Source organism: Bos indicus, chromosome 8 (assembly GCF_029378745.1).
Source record: "Bos indicus isolate NIAB-ARS_2022 breed Sahiwal x Tharparkar chromosome 8, NIAB-ARS_B.indTharparkar_mat_pri_1.0, whole genome shotgun sequence".
NCBI classification, from domain to species: Eukaryota; Metazoa; Chordata; class Mammalia; order Artiodactyla; family Bovidae; genus Bos; species Bos indicus.
In genome coordinates this window covers 41,211,113-41,231,904 of record NC_091767.1, presented here as the reverse complement: position 1 = coordinate 41,231,904, position 20,792 = coordinate 41,211,113, and the positions used below count along the sequence as shown (strand labels likewise).

Sequence of the window (20,792 nt, the reverse complement as noted above, 5' to 3'; positions counted from 1 at the left end):
TAGATTTTTTATTAAGTATAATTAAATCATGATAAAGACAATTTAAATATACTTAATACATTAAATCTAAAAAATGTTTGTCACAAAGTCATTTTATGCAGCAATACAAATTTGTAGATTCAATGACTATACTAACACAATGTATATTTTAAAGTAATAAAGCATGTATGCCATAAACTTCCAAATATACTTCAAATAGTCATAAAATCCAAATAAAAGGATATTTTTCTGCTCAATTTTCTGTGTCAAAGCTGCACAGAAAACCTTATGATTTTTAAAAGAATTTAACAAGTGTGCAAACAGATGCAACTTGTTTATTTTATTCCTTCTCTTAAAATTTTATCACTGCCAGAAAGTCTATTGGCATATTTATAATATTTAAATAAAATTTTAAAAATTGCATAAATTTTAGCAGTAAATAAATGGTTTCCTTTTTATCACCCAGACAAAAAATAAAAATAATAATATCATTTTTGAAATGCAAATACTTTAAATAACTTGCTAGTTGGTGTTATGTAGTAGCAGGCTGACATTTAGAAGAAAACTCATAGTGGTGATGCTCTTATTTGGGAGTTCCATTACATGGTGGCCTTCATTTCAACAACTGAAATAGTGCTAGAGCGAATGCAAAAATGAAACTGTATGTTTGTATACAGTGTTTATATAATAAAACATGATGTATTGGTCTCTCCTGCTAGCTCAAATAATGTAAATAATTTTAATTTAAAAACATGTATTGAATTCACATTAATGAAAAGATGTATTGTCCCTTAAGCTACTTTAAAAGGGAAACCTTTCCCCTTGAGTCTGGATCTATTTAGCTGACTCTCTTTAGTCATTAAGTCATGTCTGACTCTTTGTGACTCCATAGACTATAGCCCATTAGGCTTCTCTGTCCATGGGATTTCAAGGCAAAAAGACTGGAATGGGTTGCCATTTCCTTTTCCAGGGGATCTTCCCAATCCAGGGATTGAACCCATGTCTCCTGCACTGCAGGCAGACTTTTTATGGCTGAGCCACCAGGGAAGCCCCTTAGCTGTCTGATATCTGTCTCACATACACCTATAAATGTAAAACAAATGTCCAGTAAGTTTGTGACTATTTTTCCACTTTCCCATCACTGATATCTGAACTATTCTTGCTTCAGTCTCACTCTATCCTTTAGCAGGTAACAAGCATGGCAGAATATCAGCAAGGGTTAATCATGCCAGGGTGCTTGGCTTCCGAACCTGATTTTATAATCTAGTAGCTGTGTGACTCTGTGTGACTTGATGTCTCTGTGTTTCATTTCACTGTTTGTAAAATGAGTTAAAATAATATTCACTCACAAATGAATATTATTCTTTAAGTATTCCTTAAGTATTATTAATATAATAGTAATAATGTATTATGCTTTAAGTATTCATGTCCGACTCTTTGCGACACCATGGATTATACAGTTCAGGGAATTCTCCAGGCCAGAATACTGGTATGGGTAGCTTTTCCCTTCTCCAGAGGGTCTTCCCAACCCAAGGGATCAAACCCAGGTTTTCCACATTGCAGGCAGATTCTTTATGAGCTGAGCCACCAGGGAAGCCCTAAGTATTCCTATATCCCTTTAATTTTCCTTTGCAGTATTTCTCAGAATTTATAGCTATATAGTTATGTGAACATTTAACAAATATGAATCTACTGCTAAAATATAAGTTCCGTGAATACAGTGTCAAAATTCATCTTGTTCATTACTATATCCTAAACATTATAGAATAAATGTGTAAGACTGTGTGGATCATGACAAACTATGGAAAATTCTTAGAGATGGGAATACCAGACCACCTTACCTGCCTCCTGAGAAACCTGTATGCAGGTCAAGAAACAATAGAACCAGACATGGAATGACAAAGTGGTTGAAAATTGCAAAAGGACTATGTAAAGGTTTTATATTGTCACCCTGCTTATTTAACTTCTACGCAGAGTACATTATGCAAAATGCTGGGCTGGATGAAGCACAAGCTGGAATCAAGATTGCCAGAAGAAATATCAATAATCTCAGATATGCAGATGACATCACCCTAATGGCAGAAAGCGAAGAGGAACTAAAGGGCCTCTTGATGAAAGTAAAAGAGGAGAGTGAAAAGGCTGGTTTGAAACTCAACATGGATCATGTCATCTGGTTCCATCACTTTATGGCAAATAGATGGGGAAACCATGGAAACTGACAGATTTTATTTTCTTGTGCTCTAAGATCACTGCAGATGGTGACTACAGCCATGAAATTAAAAGACACTTGCTCCTTGGAAGAAAAACTATGACAAACCTAGACATCACTTTTCTGACAAAGGTCTATATAGTCAAAGATATGGTTTTTCCAGTAGTCATGTATGGATATAAGAGTTGGACCATAAAGAAGGCTGAGTGCCAAAGAATTGATGCTTTTGAACTGTGGTGCCGGAGAAGAATTTTGAGAGTCCCTTGGACATCAAGATCAAGCCAGTCAATCCTTTTTTTTTTTTTTTTAAGCCAGTCAATCCTAAAGGAAATTAACCCTGAAAATTCATTGGAAGGGCTGATGCTAAAGCTGAAGCTCCAATGATCTGGTCACCTGATGCGAAGAGACGACTTATTGGAAAAGACCCTGATGCTGGGAAAGACTGAAGGCAGGAGGAAAAGGGAGCAACAGAGGATGAAATGGTTGGATGGCATCACTGACTCAATGGACCTGATTTCCAGCAAATTCTGGGAGATAGTGAAGGACAGGGAAGGATAGTGTGCTGCAGTCCATGGGGTCGTAAAGAGTGGAACACGACAGAGCGACTGAACAACAACAAAGATGCATAAGAAGTATTCGTTAAATAAATGAATACATTAATTTTAGAGATACGTCAGAGAATCACCCTAAGTGAACAATGATTTGCCCAAGATTATACTACCATAAGTTACAGAACTGTAGGCAGAGTTCAATTCTTCTGATGCAAAGTCCTCCATTATTTCCAGGCATTAAATCTATAACAACACAAATCATACAAAGCACTGTGCAATTATTATTCTGCAGGTTCTAGAATGAAAAGGAAAAGTATAAATTAGAGAGAAAAGGAGTATCTAATGTAGTCTGAGGGAAACTGGATCTCTTAGAGGAAATGGTATTTAAGACATGAAAGAGTTAGAATGGGCAAAGAGAGTCAGGCAGACAGTTCTAGGTAAAACAACCATTTACACACTTGTCCAGTGATGAGAAAAACTTGAGTAAGAACAGAAAAAGGACTACTGTAATTGCAACAGAAGGGCCTGGAAGAGAGAGGGTGAGTTTGATCAGAGAGAAAGGCCAGATCTTATACCACAGAAAGACTTTCGTTTCTTAACTAGCAGAAGATAAAGTCACTAAAGGGTTTTAAGAGGGTATAACACAATCAGGTTTGCATTTTCGTAAGATGATACTGCCTGCACTATGTGGAGTTTGGGAAAGGGCAGACTTAGCAACTGGTTGGACATGCAGGTCAAAACAGAAAGATACGTAAAGATGACGCTCACATATTCAACCTGATCCACAGGGAGAGTGCCGTTTACTGAGAAAGAACCATTAGTAGATAGATCAAGAGCTTAATTTCATTAAGGGTATGATAAACTCACACTAAACAGTGACAACTGTGGTTGTTATCACTGATGATTGAAAACCACTAGCTGGAATTGAGAGTAATGGTGAATTTTTATGGATTTCCATGGATTTTGGCCTGTGGTGTCGTGCCCACTGTATACACAGGCACTTCTAGACCTTTTCTTTTGAAATGGAAGTCATCTAAGTAGTTAGGATTACAGCTGAGCCTTGACACATGAAAGCTTTTTTACCTCCAATCTGACTTCTAGGGTAGACTTAGTGTAACACATGAAAAGATACATGGGAAAACAGCCTTCCTTTCTCTCGCATTTCTTTCTCCTTTCCCCAAGAATCAAGAAATTTTAGATATGATAATATGACCATAGCTAACAAGTCTATAATGGCTTATTGTTCTATGAGGCATAAATGCTATAGGGAGATCAAACCTGTAAAATTAGCTTTACTTGATTTGGACTGAATAATGATGAGCACGGACAACTGAGAGGGTTTTCCTATAAACTGAGTAAGGAGATAGTAAGCAAAGAAATCAAGAGGTATGCTTAGATCTTTGATCTTAGAGAAGATCATTTTCTGATCTAGATTTTGTGTCATATTTTTTAATCATGTGGCAGTGTCTTATTCATTTACATTGTTTACATAAGGTAAAAAAAAAAAGCCATTTAGAATGTTTGTTGGCAGTATAGACTTTATAAAGCCATTTTAATTCTGGTGAGCCAGTACTTCCTGTACTAGCATATGAGGAAGTAGTTAAGTCTTCATGCCATGTCACTGGCTTACAGCCACAGCTTTTATTCCTTAAAGATGCAAGGAAAGCAAAGACCATGCCATCAGGATTAGCCACATGGTATTAATGAGAATCCCTATTATCATTATCCTGGTCATCCTGTTATAGAGGTCCTGGAGCATAGGAGGTATGTGCCAAATGCGTTAAATATACCAAAAGGGATGTCTATTTCAGAACTTTTTGGGCCCTGGGTTAAGGAAGTTTATAGTATTTAATCTACTTGCCAATCGGGCATTTTGCAACCAGACAATCAGAGAAGAACTAAGAAAAGAGGCACTGAGGGGAAGTCAAATCTAAGAAAAGTTCAGACTGCTTTGGTCACATGAGGATCTGCTTATAATTCAAAAGCTAAAATGAATCTTGCTTAATTCTCATATATACATAATTGGCATCATTTAGGCACAATCACCATTAAGAAACATACAAACACATGTAGATCAGCAAACAGCAAGGGATTTTAAAGAGGGAAAGTAGAATATTTTAACCAACATTCTAAATAAAATTCACATGTATTTTATTTATATTAGGATACTTACATAGGTCCTTGAGGTATTTTACTATATATTTTAATTTATACTTTGCCATCATATTTATAAAATTACTATTTTCTAATTTAAATAACCACATATGCATAGTTTAAAAGTGAGTATGTCTTCTTGACTGCTTTGGGTGATAAAATGTAACACTGCCTAATCTGGTATAATCTAGCAAAATCTGGATTCAGTCAAAATCCAGTACAGTACAACAAAGTGAGCCAGTGCTGAATCATATAAGCATGTTCATCTATCCCTCAATATATTAACCAACCTTGTATATATTAACTTCAGCATTTTAGCTTTACAATATGTTGAACATATCAATGACATCTTGGCACTATCCAGAAATTATGAAGAAGAGAATTTTTTTTTCTACATCTTTAGTGATTAGGAGCATGGGTGTGAAAATCAGACTGAATACTTAAAAGAGGTCTCCACTGCTTGCTAGATATATAACCTTTTAATCTCTCTGTGCCTTAGCTTCCTTCCTGAACCTAAGATTCTCATCAGTAAAACAGTATGAGTTAGCACCTATCTCAAAGCGTTGTTATATGTATTAAATGCTTTATTATATATATAAGGGACTTAGGACTATGTTTGGCACATAGTAAGTGCTCCTGGAATGTTAGCTATCACTTTCATCATCATTGTTATTATCCTTCATTCTTTTCCTGGGCACTTGGATAGAGTCAACAAGATACATATTTAACTTTTTCCTCTCAGTTCCTAGCCCATAGCCTTATCAGAAGCATCAATCTTCCTTATTTTCCAGTCAATAATATTTTTATTTTTTAATTCAAGTATAGTTGATTTATAATACTGTGGTAGTTACAGGTATACAATAAAGTGATTTAGCTATATATATATATATGCAGGTCAGGAAGCAGCAGTTAGAACTGGACATGCAACAACAGACTGGTTCCAAATAGGAAAAGGAGTACGTCAAGGCTGTATATTGTCACCCTGTTTATTTAACTTATATGCAGAGTACATCATGAGAAACGCTGGACTGGAAGAAACACAAGCTGGAATCAAGATTGCCGGGAGAAATATCAATAACCTCAGATATGCAGATGACACCACCCTTATGGCAGAAAGTGAAGAGGAACTCAAAAGCCTCTTGATGAAAGTAAAAGAGGAGAGTGAAAAAGTTGGCTTAAAGCTCAACATTCAGAAAACGAAGATCATGGCATCCGGTCCCATCACTTCATGGGAAATAGATGGGGAAACAGTGGCAGACTTTATTTTTCTGGGCTCCAAAATCACTGCAGATGGTGACTGCAGCCATGAAATTAAAAGACGCTTGCTCCTTGGAAGGAAAGTTATGACCAACCTAGATAGCATATTCAAAAGCAGAGACATTACTTTGCCAACAAAGGTTCGTCTAGTCAAGGCTATGGTTTTTCCTGTGGTCATGTATGGATGTGAGAGTTGGACTGTGAAGAAGGCTGAGCACCGAAGAATTGATGCTTTTGAACTGTGGTGTTGGAGAAGACTCTTGCGAGTCCCTTGGACTGCAAGGAGATCCAACCAGGGCATTCTGAAGGAGATCAGCCCTGGGATTTCTTTGGAAGTAATGATGCTAAAGCTGAAACTCCAGTACTTTAGCTACCTCATGTGAAGAGTTGACTCATTGGAAAAGACTCTGATGCTGGGAGGGATTGGGGGCAAGAGGAGAAGGGGACGCCAGAGGATGAGATGGCTGGATGGCATCACTGACTCGATGGACGTGGGTCTGAGTGAACTCCGGGAGTTGGTGACGGACAGGGAGGCCTGGCGTGCTGCAATTCATGGGGTTGCAAAGAGTCGGACACGACTGAGCGACTGATCTGATATCTATCTATCTATCTATCTCTGCAAACTTTTTTCTCAGTTCTTTTCCATTATATTTTATTATAAAACATTGGATAAATTTCCCTGTGTCATATGGTAAAACCTTGTTTATCTACTGTATATACAGTAGTGTGCATCTGTTAAACCTATGTGTTAGTCGCTCAGTCAGGTCTAACTCTTTGTGGTACTATGGACTGTAGCCCACCAGGCTCCTCTGTCCATGGAATTCTCTCGGCAAGAATACTGGAGTGTGTTGCCATTCCCTTCTCCCGGAGATCTTGACCCAAGGATCGAATCCGGGTCTCTTGCATTGCGGGCAGCTTCTTTATTGTCTGAGCCACCAGGGAAGCCTGATTTACATTATTATTAATCCTATATTCCCCAATTTATCCCTCACCTGCTTTCCTTTTGGTAACCATAATTTTGTTTTCCACGTCTGTATGTCTGTTTTTGTTTTGTAAATAAATTTATTTGTAACTATTTTCTTTAGATTCCACATATAAATATCATATATTTGTCTACATCTGATTTACTTCACTTGGTATGACAATTTCTAGGACCATCTATGTTGCTGCAAATGGCATTATCTGATTCTGTTTTATGGTTGAGTAATACTAAGGATTTTTAAGTCCAGTCATTCTCAAGCTTTTTTATATAGAGACTTTTATAGCATATTGAAATATTCCATGTACTTTTCCATGATATCATCTACAATCTTAGAATCTTTTGACTAATAAAATATGAACAAAGGGATTTAGGGACTCCCTGAAATAACTATACAGGATCTCTGGAGTCCAAGACTCATTGATTAGAAACCATTGCTTTGGTAATTAATATTTAGATTAAAATAAAATTCAGATCTTTTTAGAAAGCCTTGTGGGTCATAGCTCATTTAGCTTCTCTTACCTCACCCATGACTGCTATGGGTGTCTCTCCTGTTGCCTGAGCAACACGATGTTCTACTAAGTAGAACATGTATTCATCGTAGAGTAGACGGATCAGGTGGAAGGAGCCAAAGCTAGCAGCACTGCGTAGAGTTAAGTCCCGAATAACCATTGAGCTGTTCCAAGAGAAAAGACACAGATGCAGCCAGTGGTTAGTGACCAGGATTCGCGTTCAGCCTACTTTTCCCATTAAAAGAAGTTATAGGTCTAACAGATTGGTATAGTGCATGCCTTTCCATGGAATAATTTCACAAGTGAAGCAGCTGGCTTAACTCTTTCAAACAGAGTGGCAAAGAGGTAATCTTCATTAGGACTTGACTAGATCCTTATGAGAACTAGATAGGCACTCACTGGGAAAAACCATTTTACTATCATAAGCAAGTTGACAAATTGCTCAGAATCAATTAAAAGAAAAGATTTTTGGAAGGGTGACAATTCATCACCATAAGAAAAAGCATCTCAAAGTGAAAGTCTTATGATGATGGGTAAACACTGTATCACCATCTCTCAATGACTTCTGAGGTACACTTTGGGAAAAATATGAATTTGTCCCTGACTAAGTTTACAAAATACACTATGCAATGTTTACAAATACACAAGCAAGTTTACAAATATACTAAGCAATGTTCCCAGATGTGGCAATGTAGAATGTAGGAGAGGACATACAGGGATCCTTGCAACTTTTGTTGGAAGGCAAATTTATTAAATGATTCTACTTCTGTACTGATTTTCATTAAATTACAGTGATTCTCCCATTAGCAAGAGCATAATAAAGTCAATTAAAAATGCATAACCTTGAAAAATATGAATGTGTAACTATAACATACCAAAATATGAAATATATTTTTAATTAAGTACTAAAAATACACTCTATTATACTCAAAATAGAAGTAAGTCAAAATAAAATTTTGGCTTCATTGAAAACATGTCAATTATTAAGCTTGACCACGCACTTCAAATCTTAATATTTTTAACTTAGAGTCAGAGTAGGATGTATGTGTGTGTATGTGAGTGTTTCTCCTCACTTTCATTTAGTGTCTTTCTCTAGAGGTTTTTGTCCTACACAAATTAAAATAGCCATTATATTCTCAGATACAAGGAAGAGAGAGAATCTCACTAATGTATGGGTTAATATCGCTAAAGGGCTTCCCTGATGGTTCAGGGGTAAAGAATCCACCTGTCAATGTAGGAGAAGTGCGTTTGATCCCTGGGTTGGGAAGATCCCCTGGGGAAAGATATGGCAACCAACTACAGAATTTCTGCCTGAGAAATTCTACGGACAGAGAATCCTGGCAGGCTACAGTGCATGGGGTCACAAAGAGTCAGACATGACTTAGTGACTGAACAACAAACAACGATATTCTTAAGCCTTATTTTGCAATGAAGAACTGTAAAATGCTGGACAGATGGAAATACAGAAGACTGTACTTTTGTTTTCTCTTTCACTTTTAACCTTAATTGTATAGTGGCTACTAATGCATCAGATTCTACACATTCAACTTGGCAAGTGACAGATCACCATTGTACATCTAAAGCCCTAAAGCCCTGAATTCTGATTCTGGTTTTTCATTAATTCACTGTCAATCTCAAAAAACACCATTTCCTCGAGAGTGTTTTCCTTTTGGGTGAAAATAAAAGCAATAATTTAGGCCTTATCTAATTTATGTGATTATTTCAAAGATAGAGTGGGTTAAAGGTTGTGAAATAAACTTATGAATGAATAGGACAAGACTCAAATATAAGTGATTATGATCCTAATACACAGAACAGGAGGAGCTGAACTTCTCACTCTCATTTGGTTATGGCAACCAAGAATAGGTGTTACAATAAGATGGCAGAGAATCTCTCCTTCTGTGGATTTACTTACTAAAAAGATTAAAAAAAAAAAACATTGTTTTTCATCCACAGGTTTGGAGTCAGATCCACATTAACCACTATATGATCTTGATTGTATATCATTCAACATTTTAAGGTTCAAAATTAGCTTGAGAGTCAAGTGAGATAATGTGTGTGAGATCCTAAAAAAACTGGCTATTGCTACACTATTACGAATGTTGGAGTTCAGTTCAGTCGCTCAGTCATGTCTGCCACTTTGCAACCCCATGGACTGAGCACGCCAGGCCTCTGTGTCCATCACCAATTCTTGGAGTTTACTCAAATTCATGTCCATTGAGTTGGTGATGCCATCCAAACATCTCAGCCTCTGTCATCCCTTTCTCCTCCCACCTTCAATCTTTCCCAGCATCAGGGTCTTTTCCAATGAGTCAGTTCTTCACATCAGGTGGCCAAAGTACTGGAGTCTCAACTTCAACATCAGTCCTTCCTATGAATATTCAGAACTGATTTCCTTTAGGATGGACTGGTTTGATCTCCTTGCAGTCCAAGAGACTTTCAAGAGTCTTCTCCAACATCATAGATCAAAAGCATCAATTCTTCAGTGCTTAACCTTCTTTATAGTCCAACTCTCACATCCATACACGATTACTGGAAAAACAATAGCCTTGACTAGATGGACCTTTGCTGGCAAAGTAATATACTCTGCTTTTGAATATGCTGTCTAGGTTGGTCATAACTTTTCTTCCAAGGAGCAAGGGTCTTTTAATTTCATGGCTGCAGTCACCATCTGCAGTGATTTTGGAGCCCAGAAAAATAAAATCCGTCACTGTTTCCACTTTTTCCTCATCTATTTGCCATGAAGTGATGGGACCAGATGCCATAATCTTACTTTTCTAAATGCTGAACTTTAAGCCAACTTTTTCACTCTCTTCTTTCACTTTCATCAACAGGCTCTTTAGTTCTTCTTCACTTTCTGCCATAAGGGTGGTGTCACCTGCATATCTGAGGTTATTGCTATTTCTACCGGCAATTGTGATTCCAGCTTGTGCTTCATCCAGCCCAGTGTTTCTCATGATGTACTCTGCATATAAGTTAAATAAGCAGGGTGACAATATACAGCTTTGAGATACTCCTTTCCCTATGTGGAGCCAGTCTGTTGTTCCATGTCCAGTTCTAACTGTTGCTTCCCGACCTGAATACAGGTTTCTCAGGGGGCAGGTCAGGTGGTCTGGTATTCCCATCTTTTTCAGAATTTTCCACAGTTTATTGTGATCCACATAGTCAAAGGCATTGGCATAGTCAATAAAACAGAAATAGATGTTTTTCTGGAACTCTCTTGCTTTTTGGATGATCCAGCAGATGTTGGCAATTTATCTCTGGTTCCTCTGCCTTTTCTAAAACCAGCCTAAACATCTGGAAGTTCACAGTTCACATATTGCTGAAGCTTGGCTTAGAGAATTTTAAGCATCACTTCACTAGAGTGAGAGATGAGTGCAATTGTGCAGTAGTTTGAGCATTCTTTGGCATTGTCTTTCTTTGGGATTGGAAAGAAAACTGACCTTTTCCTCTCCTGTGGCCACTACTGCGTTTTCCAAATTTGCTGGCATATTGAGTGTAGCACTTTCACAGCATCATCTTTCAGGATTTGAAATAGCTCAACTGGAATTCCATCACCTCCACTAGCTTTGTTCGTAGTGATGCTTCCTAAGGCCCACTTGACTTCACATTCCAGGATGTCTGGCTCTAGGTGAATGATCACACCATCGTGATTATCTGGGTCGTGAAGATCTTTTTTGTACAGTTCTTCTGTGTATTCTTGCCACCTCTTCTTAATATCTTCTGCTTCTGTTAGGTCCATACCATTTCTGTCCTTTATTGAGCCCATCTTTGCATGAAATGTTTCCTTGGTATCTCTAATTTTCTTGAAGAGATCTCTAGTCTTTCCCATTCTGTTGTTTTTCTCTATTTCTTTGCATTGATCGCTGAGGAAGGCTTTCTTATCTCTCCTTGCTATTCTTTGGAACTCTGCATTCAAATGGGTATATCTTTCCTTTTCTCCTTTGCTTTTCACTTCCCTTCTTTTCCCAGCTATTTGTAAGGCCTCCTCAGACAGCCATTTTGCTTTTTTGCATTTCTTTTTCTTGGGGATGGTTTGATTCCTGTCTCCTGTACAATGTCACGAACCTCTGTCCATAGTTCCTTAAATCTATTTCTCACTTCCACTGTATAGTCATAAGGTATTTGATTTAGGTCATACCCGAATGGTCTAGTCGTTTTCTCCACTCTCTTCAATTTCAGTCTGAATTTGGCAATAAGGAGTTCATGATCTGAGCCACAGTCAGCTCCCGGTCTTGTTTTTGCTGTGTAGAGCTTCTCCATCTTTGGCTGCAAAGAATATAATCAATCTGATTTTGGTGTTGACCATCTGGTGATGTCAATGTGTAGAGTCTTCTCTTGTGTTGTTGGAAGAGAGTGTTTGCTATGACCAGTGCGTTCTCTTGGCAAAACTCTATTAGCCTTTGCCCTGCTTTATTCTGTATTCCAAGGCCAAATTTGCTTGCTACTCCAGGTGTTTCTTGACTTCCTACTTTTGCATTCCAGTCCCCTATAATGAAAAGGACACCTTTTTTGGGTGTTAGTTCTAGAAGGTCTTATAGGTCTTCATAGAACTGTTCATCTTCAGCTTCTTCAGCGTTACTGGTTGGGGCATAGACTTGGATTACCATGATATTGAATGGTTTGCCTTGGAAATGAATAGAGATCATTCTGTCATTTTTGAGATTGCATCCAAGTACTGCATTTTGGACTCTTTTGTTGATTATGATGGCTATTCCATTTCTTCTAAGGGAATCATAACAAGTATATATGATTAACCTTATTCAAAATTAAAAGAAATACAAATTAAATTAAGATACCGTATATTATCTATTATACTATAAGAAATTAAAAGATCAGCATTGAAGAGGTTATGGGGAAAGAACTCTCATTTATTGTTTCTTCAAGCATAAATTCACAAAACCTTTATGAAGGGAAATTTGGCAACAAATGTCAAAATTAAAAATGCACAAATGCTTTCACCTAGCAGTTCTAATTCTAGAAATTTACACAAATGAGCAAAGATGGTTTTAATTGCAGCAATATTTATATTACTGAGAAAATAGGGGGCAAAACTAAATAACCATTTGTAAGATACTAGGTAAAAAATGGCTCATTCATATATGGAAATTTATACAATATATTAAAGAAATTGGGCTTCCTGAGTACCTCAAATCGTAAGAATCCACCTGCAATGCAGGAGGCCTCAGTTTGACCCCTGGGTTGTGAAGACCCCCTGGGAAAGGGAATGGTAACCCACTTCAGTATTCTTGCCTGAGGAATTCCATGTATAGAACAGCCTGGAGAGTCATAGTCCTTGGGGTCACAAAGCAGGTCAGACATGACTGAGCAATTTCACTCACTTTAAAGAAATGAGAGAGATTACACATAAAGGCAGTAAGACGGAAAGATGTCTATAATAAAATGCTAAGTGAAAGAAGGAAAACGTGTGATATGAGCCCATTTAACACAGAAACTATCTGTAAAGTTCTTAAAAAAGACCCACCTCTAAATAAATGGGAATGGTTAATACTTATTAGCCTCAAGACAGCATACTTCATTAAAATAGTATCAGTCAACTTAAAACTGCCAATTTATTTGAATTTATTTGAAGATAAACATGCAACTTTATATAAAGATAAGCATGAACGTATGTTTTATATTTGTACTGCAAGACCAAAACCCACATAAATGTTCAAGAATAAGAGACAAAAGGAATGTTTAAATAATGTATGCATGAGTGCTTGCTAAGTTGCTTCAGTCGTGTCTGACTCTGTGACCCCATGGACTGCAGGCTCCTCTGTCCATGGGATTCTCCAGGTGAGAACACGGGAGTGGGTTGCCACTTTATACAAAATGGAATATTGGAAGGACATTCAAAATTATATTTCTTTAGATATGATTGAGGTATAATGTTAAGGGAAAAATACAGATAATAAACTCTGATAAACAACTGGATCTCAATTTTATATAAAACTGAAAGAAAACATTTTACCATTGGTCTTTCTGGGTAGTAAATTATAGATGATTTAAGTTTATTCTTTGTCCAGTATTTGTATTTTTCAGGTTTTCTAAAGTGAGTATATACTAATTTCATAATAAAAATGGTTTATTTTAAAAGAAGAGATTTATTATAACATAGAAAAACAATCCTGTGTCAGTTGAATGTCAGTAAATCTTTACAGGGAAAGATATGACAGATACAGAATGAATTATATATATATCTATATCTATATCTAAATCCAATTTTTAGGCCTTTATATTTCCCTCAAAATAATGTAAATGACTGAGAAGAATATTCATATTGAGTAGCTTTATGGTATTTGTAAAAGAAATACAAAGCCAATTTCTTTTTTCCAAGAGAATTAAATTTCATTCATTCAATAGATATTATGTTCTTACTGTGTGTCAGGGTCTTGTTCTACAGCAAGTCAGACAAAAGTTTGGTTTCAACAGAGTTCACATTCTAGTAGGACAGATGGTTGATAAAAACAGAGTAGATATAAATTATAAAGTTAGGTAGTAGTAAATCCTGAAAGATGATGCTGTGAAAGTGTTGCACTCAATATGCCAGCAAATTTGGAAAACTCAGCAGTGGCCACAGGACTGGAAAAGGTCAGTTTTCATTCCAATCCCAAAGAAAGGCAATGCCAAAGAATACTCAAACTACCACACAATTGCATTCATCTCACATGCTAGTAAAGTGATGCTCAAAATTCTCCAAGCCAGGCTTCAGCAATACGTGAACCGTGAACTTCCTGATGTTCAAGCTGGTTTTAGAAAAGGCAGAGGAACCAGAGACCAAATTGCCAACATCTGCTGGATCATGGAAAAAGGAAGAGAGTTCCAGAAAAACATATATTTCTGCTTTATTGACTATGCCAAAGCCTTTGACTGTGTGGATCACAATCAACTGTGGAAAATTCTGAAAGAGATGGGACTACCAGACCACCTGATCTGCCTCTTGAGAAATCTGTATGCAGGTCAGGAAGCAACAGTTAGAACTGGACATGAAACAATAGACTGGTTCCAAATAGGAAAAGGAATATGTCAAGGCTGTATATTGTCACCCTGCTTATTTAACTTACATGCAAACTACATCATGAGAAACGCTGGGCTGGAAGAAACACAAGCTGGAATCAAGATTGCCGGGAGAAATATCAATAACCTCAGATATGCAGATGACACCACCCTTATGGCAGAAAGTGAAGAGGAACTCAAAAGCCTCTTGATGAAAGTGAAAGTGGAGAGTGAAAAAGTTGGCTTAAAGCTCAACATTCAGAAAACGAAGATCATGGCATCGGTCCCATCACTTCATGGGAAATAGATGGGGAAACAGTGGAAACAGTGTCAGACTTTATTTTTCTGGGCTCCAAAATCACTGCAGATGGTGACTGCAGCCATGAAATTAAAAGACGCTTGCTCCTTGGAAGGAAAGTTATGACCAACCTAGATAGCATATTCAAAAGCAGAGACATTACTTTGCCAACAAAGGTTCCTCTAGTTAAGGCTATGGTTTTTCCTGTGGTCATGTATGGATGTGAGAGTTGGACTGTGAAGAAGGCTGAGCGCTGAAGAATTGATGCTTTTGAACTGTGGTGTTGGAGAAGACTCTTGAGAGTCCCCTGGACTGCAAGGAGATCCAACCAGTCCATTCTGAAGCAGATCAGCCCTGGGATTTCTTTGGAGGGAATGATGCTGAAGCTGAAACTCCAGTACTTTGGCCACTTCATGCGAAGAGCTGACTCATTGGAAAAGACTCTGATGCTGGGAGGGATTGGGGGCAGGAGGAGAAGGGGACGCCAGAGGATGAGATGGCTGGATGGCATCACTGACTCGATGGACTTGAGTCTGAGTGAACTCCAGGAGTAGGTGGTGGACAGGGAGGCCTGGTGTGCTGCGATTCATGGGGTCACAAAGAGTTAGACACGAGTGAGCGACTGAACTAAACTGAAATTCTCTGAAAAAAGTAAATCAGGTGAAGAGACTACAGAGTGATGGGCTCTGGCACTTAAAGTCAGGGTGTTAGGAAAACTTTTTGAGGAGGTGATAAGTGAGCAGAAATGAGACTGAAGTGAGGGAGTAAGCCATGTGAACACGTGCACTTTCCTAGCAGAAAGGAGAGCAAATGTTGAGGTCAATGCTGAGACTGAGGCAGAACTATGTTTGTTTTATTGAAAGAATAGCCCAGAAGCTGCAGCTGGGAAGACATGAGCAAAGAGAATATATATAATGGGACTAGAAATCACTAGCAGCTGGACCATGGAGGGTCTGTAGGCCATCATAAAGGCTTCATATTCTATCCCAAGTGTTTTGGAAACTTTTTGACAACTAGGCAATCACCTTACTGCAGCATAAAGACATAGGTAACACAAAATTCTGTTGGAAAATGGAAAAAAAAAGTGTGCTGACCTTCAGTTATAATAGTTACTTTTGAAAGTACTGATAATCTGCTATGAAATTATTGTCATATGTTTAGAAGAGAATCAGTTGAATTATATTATTAATATAATAATGTAATATTATTATGTTATATTATTAATAATGTCTATGTCTACTTTCTGCTCTCTGTGCTGGGCCTCTGCCCTACAAGCGAAGTATCAAATGACACAATTAACAGTTTAATTGGAAACCTATTGTCTGATTCAGATTTCTGTAAGACATGTTACAAAATTGACTCCACTGAATTTCATGTTGCTAAGTTACCATGAACTCAACTCTTTAAAACTGGAGTTAAAACTGTTAATTATAACAGATGAGAAACACCTTTGTGTATGTATCTTCGTAATTCATGGCGTGAAAATTAAAACATATACTTGAACACACGATACTCAATCCACCTCTTTATGTATTTGGGAAGACATCACACATTCCTAAAAAGAAAGGTGAGATCTGTGACTCCACCCCCCACCCCCCAACTCCACCATGTGAACTCTCCTCAAACAGTGCTTACAGCTAATTCCAAAACTGGAAGATTTATATATTGTTCAGCTGTAGGCAAACTAGGTTCTCTGTGCTCCCTTTCAAGTTATTGTATCAAAGCTATACATTTAATTCTTTAAAAATGGGATGTTTGGTTGACCCTCAGGGTGGCCCTGAGGAATTCTGTGTTCTGTTATTCACAAAACACCCAAGCTGAGAAACGGCCCACTTAACTTCTGCACTGCTGCCCAAGAAAGCATATCAGTGGGTCATAGAGTTAGATATGTTTCTTGGGCAATGTTTTTTCCACCTCCCAGGAAGCCAGCAGTAGACATTCAAAGCCAAGTTAGGCAAGAAGAGACCCCCATTTGGAGCAGAGGGTGTTTGCAGCAACATGTCCACTACTGCTATCACGACTCTCTGCCAGTCCATTTCTTGTATATACGTGTGAATCTATACACAGAATTTTAGAATTAATCAACTTCAGAAAATGAACGGTTGGTATATGTGACTGCAAAATTCTTATTACAAAGCCAAAAACATTTAAAAAATACTCTGTAACACTCCTTCTGTTTGTGAATGAAGTTTTCATTACTCAATATGTTCTTATGCCTCAGTAAAAAACAGGTCAGATTTTAGTCTTCTACATTACCAAGCTATTGACTTCGCCTACCAGCAGGAGGTATGCATCTTTCTGAATGTCTTTCCTTCTGTAGCCCTGACTGAACTGTATACCTTCAAGACTTTTTGAAATGAAAATAATAACCATAATAGTGTCTAATAATAACAAGCCATTATCCCCAACTCAGGGCAGACAGAGGGCAGGCAAGTGATGATCTACTGGGTTTGTATATCTGCAGAGAACAAGAAACACGAGTAAGTAATTTTCTCTCCTTTCAAGATACCGCGACAGATCTCTGTGGAGACAAAGGCTCCAGGGGTGTGTATTTCTAAAACCATATCTACTAAACAGATTTTAAAAAATCCTCAGGGACGAATAAGGGCAAGTCTGAGGTAACTGCATAAGAAAGCAGTAAGAACAGGAGGGAAAAAAAACCTTTGGTTTTTCTGATATAGAGGATGTACTGTGCTTTTGCCCCTATAGGTTTTAGAGCAACAGCTAGTATAACATCTGTTTTATCATTCATGAAGCATATATACCACCTATATGATTTTCTGAGGAAAAAAAAGATGCACGAAATCAACTTGCAAACAAATGGGAAAATATCTGAAATCTTTTAAAGAAATGTGCCCAAGTTAAAATTTTGAATTCCATTAATACTACTACTATTGCTACATCTACTTTGAGAATACTGTGATATTGTTTTCCAAATCTTTCCCATATATCAAGGGAAAACAGCAACACATTTCTCACTGACACCCAGATCTAAACCCAGGGCTGGCTTTAATGAAGCATATCAGTGGGTCATAGAGTTAGATAGCACCTTAATAAGGTGCTTTACAAACCCTGTGGCTAAAAATATTACATATATGAGAGACAAAATGGTGGAGTTACTCCATTCCAAAATAAAAACAAAACACCACCACCACTGCTAGGCTTTCTTTCATAGCATTTATTTAACTCTGGGAATGGGTTCAATCCCAGGGTCAGGAAGATTGCCTGGAGGAGGAAATGGCAACCCACTCCAGTATTCTTGCCTAGAGAATTCCATGGACAGAGGAGCCTGGAGGGCTACAGTCCATGGGCTTGCAAAGTGTCAGACTTGACTGGGCAGGTACGCAGACACTAGAAAATCATTTTCAGGATGTAAGGATAATTTAATTCCTAATTAAACATATATGGAATCAACTCTACTTCAGTTTAAGAAATAAGAATTGGACTAAATCAACTGAAAAAGAAAGAAGTCACAATAAAAACCTTCTACCATGATAATGGAATCTTTGGTTCAATCCTTATAAAGGTAATCAAAACAAGATGGAAATCCTATAATTTGGGCTTAGCAGGTTCACAATTTCTACTAGTCTCTAAACTTTGCTACTTATTTGCATATCATCTCTCCTCACAACCGCTTTGGATTCACTACTGATGTCCAGATGACGACCACAATATACCCATAGCCACAGTCAGTGGTAGGTCCTGTAGCCACAATTTGATGAGCGCATGGTTGCACAGGAATTAAATTAGGGACTGCCTGAAGTTCAAAGTAGATATGGCTTTTAGAAAGCTCATTATGATCTAAAGAAGAAAAGAAATGAACTCTCACCAGAAGAGTAAATGCTGCGGTCAAAAATATAATTTACCTAACATCTTAAGAAATGGAATTCCATCTGTCAATTCCATCCTATGCCATATATATGGTATATATGCCAACTTGCACAGGGTCTGTTTTTAAACCCTTGAGTAGACCTATGGTCAATGGCTCATCACAACATTTGATATCATATATAAATTCAGACTTAAACTGAAGAAAGTAGTGAAAACCACCAGACCATTCAGGTATGACCTAAATCAAATCCCTTATGATTATACAGTAGAAGTGAGAAATAGATTTAAGGGACTAGACCTGATAGACAGTGCCTGATGAACTATGGACGGAGGTTCATGACATTGTACAGGAGACAGGGATCAAGACCATCCCCATGGAAAAGAAATGCAAAAAAGCAAAATGGCTGTCTGGGGAGGCCTTACAAATAGCTGTGAAAAGAAGAGAAGCGAAAAGCAAAGGAGAAAAGGAAAGATATAAGCATCTGAATGCAGAGTTCCAAAGAATAGCAAGGAGAGATAAGAAAGCCTTCCTCAGCAATCAATGCAAAGAAATAGAGGAAAACAAAAGAATGGGAAAGACTAGAGATCTCTTAAAAAAAAAAAAAAAACTTTCCATTTTGACAAAAAAATAAATAAATAAAAACCAAAAAAAAAAAAAAAGAAAGAAAATTAGAGATACAAAGTGAACATTTCATGCAAAGATGGGCTCAATAAAGGACAGAAATGGTATGGACCTAACAGAAGCAGAAGATGTTAAGAAGAGGTGGCAAGAATACACAGAAGAACTGTACCAAAAAGAGCTTCATGACCCAGAGAATCATGATGGTGTGATCACTCACTTAGAGCCAGACATCCTGGAATGTGAAGTCAAGTCGGCCTTAGAAAGCTCACTATGAACAAAGCTAGTAGAGGTGATGGAATTCCAGTTGAGCTATTTCAATCCTAAAAGATGATGCTGTGAAAATGCTGCACTCAATATGCCAGCAAATTTGGAAAACTCAGCAGTGGCCACAGGACTGGAAAAGGTCAGTTTTCATTCCAATCCCAAAGAAAGGCAATGCCAAAGAATGTTCAAACTACCGCACAATTGCACTCACCTCACACGCTAGTAAAGTAATGCTCAAAATTCTTCAAGCCAGGCTTCAGCAATACGTGAACCATGAACTACCAGATGTTCAATCTGGTTTCAGGAAAGGCAGAGGAGCCAGAGATCAAATTGCCAACACCCGTTGGATCATCGAAAAAGCAAGAGAGTTCCAGAAAAACATCTATTTCTGCTTTATTGACTATGCCAAAGCCTTTGACCGTGTTTATTTTCCACAATAAACTGTGGAAAATTCTGAAAGAGATGGGAATACCAGACTACCAACCTGCCTCTTGAGAAACCTATATGCAGGTCAGGAAGCAACAGTTAGAACTGGACATGGAACAACACACTGGTTCCAAATAGGAAAAGGAGTACGTCGAGGCTGTATATTGTCACCCTGCTTATTGAACTTATATGCAAACTACATCATGAGAAACGCTGGGCTGGAAGAAGCACAAGCTGGAATAAAGATTGCTGGGAGAAATATCAATAACCTCAGATATGCAGATGACACCACCCTTATGGCAGAAAGTGAAGAGGAACTAAAAAGCCTCTTGATGAAAGTGAAAGAGAGTGAAAAAGTTGGCTTAAAGCTCAACATTCAGAAAACGAAGATCATGGCCTCTGGTCCCATCACTTCATGGGAAATAGATGGGGAAACAGTGGAAACAGTGTCAGACTTTATTTTTGGGGGCTCCAAATCTCTGCAGATGGTGACTGTAGCCATGAAATTAAAAGACGCTTGCTCCTTGGAAGAAAAGTTATGACCAACCTAGATAGCATATTCAAAAGCAGAGACGTTACTTTGCTAACAAAGGTCCGTCTAGTCAAGGCTATGGTTTTTCCAGTGGTCATGTATGGATGTGAGAGTTGGACTGTGAAGAAAGCTGAATGCCAAAGAATTGATGCTTTTGAACTGTGGTGTTGGAGAAGACT

General features: G+C 37.8%; 1 protein-coding gene across 8 annotated transcripts in view; it reads right to left on the bottom strand.

Annotated features, from left to right (window-relative positions):
* The window catches only part of RFX3 (regulatory factor X3), a 337,765-nt gene that overhangs the window by 23,265 nt on the left and 293,708 nt on the right, over positions 1–20,792 (bottom strand). For all 8 annotated transcript variants that reach the window (XM_070794588.1, XM_070794586.1, XM_070794585.1 and 5 more), the window contains one exon: positions 7,652–7,805. In XM_070794588.1, the coding sequence (XP_070650689.1) occupies positions 7,652–7,805 (154 nt within the window). The remainder of the gene's footprint in view (positions 1–7,651; positions 7,806–20,792) is intronic.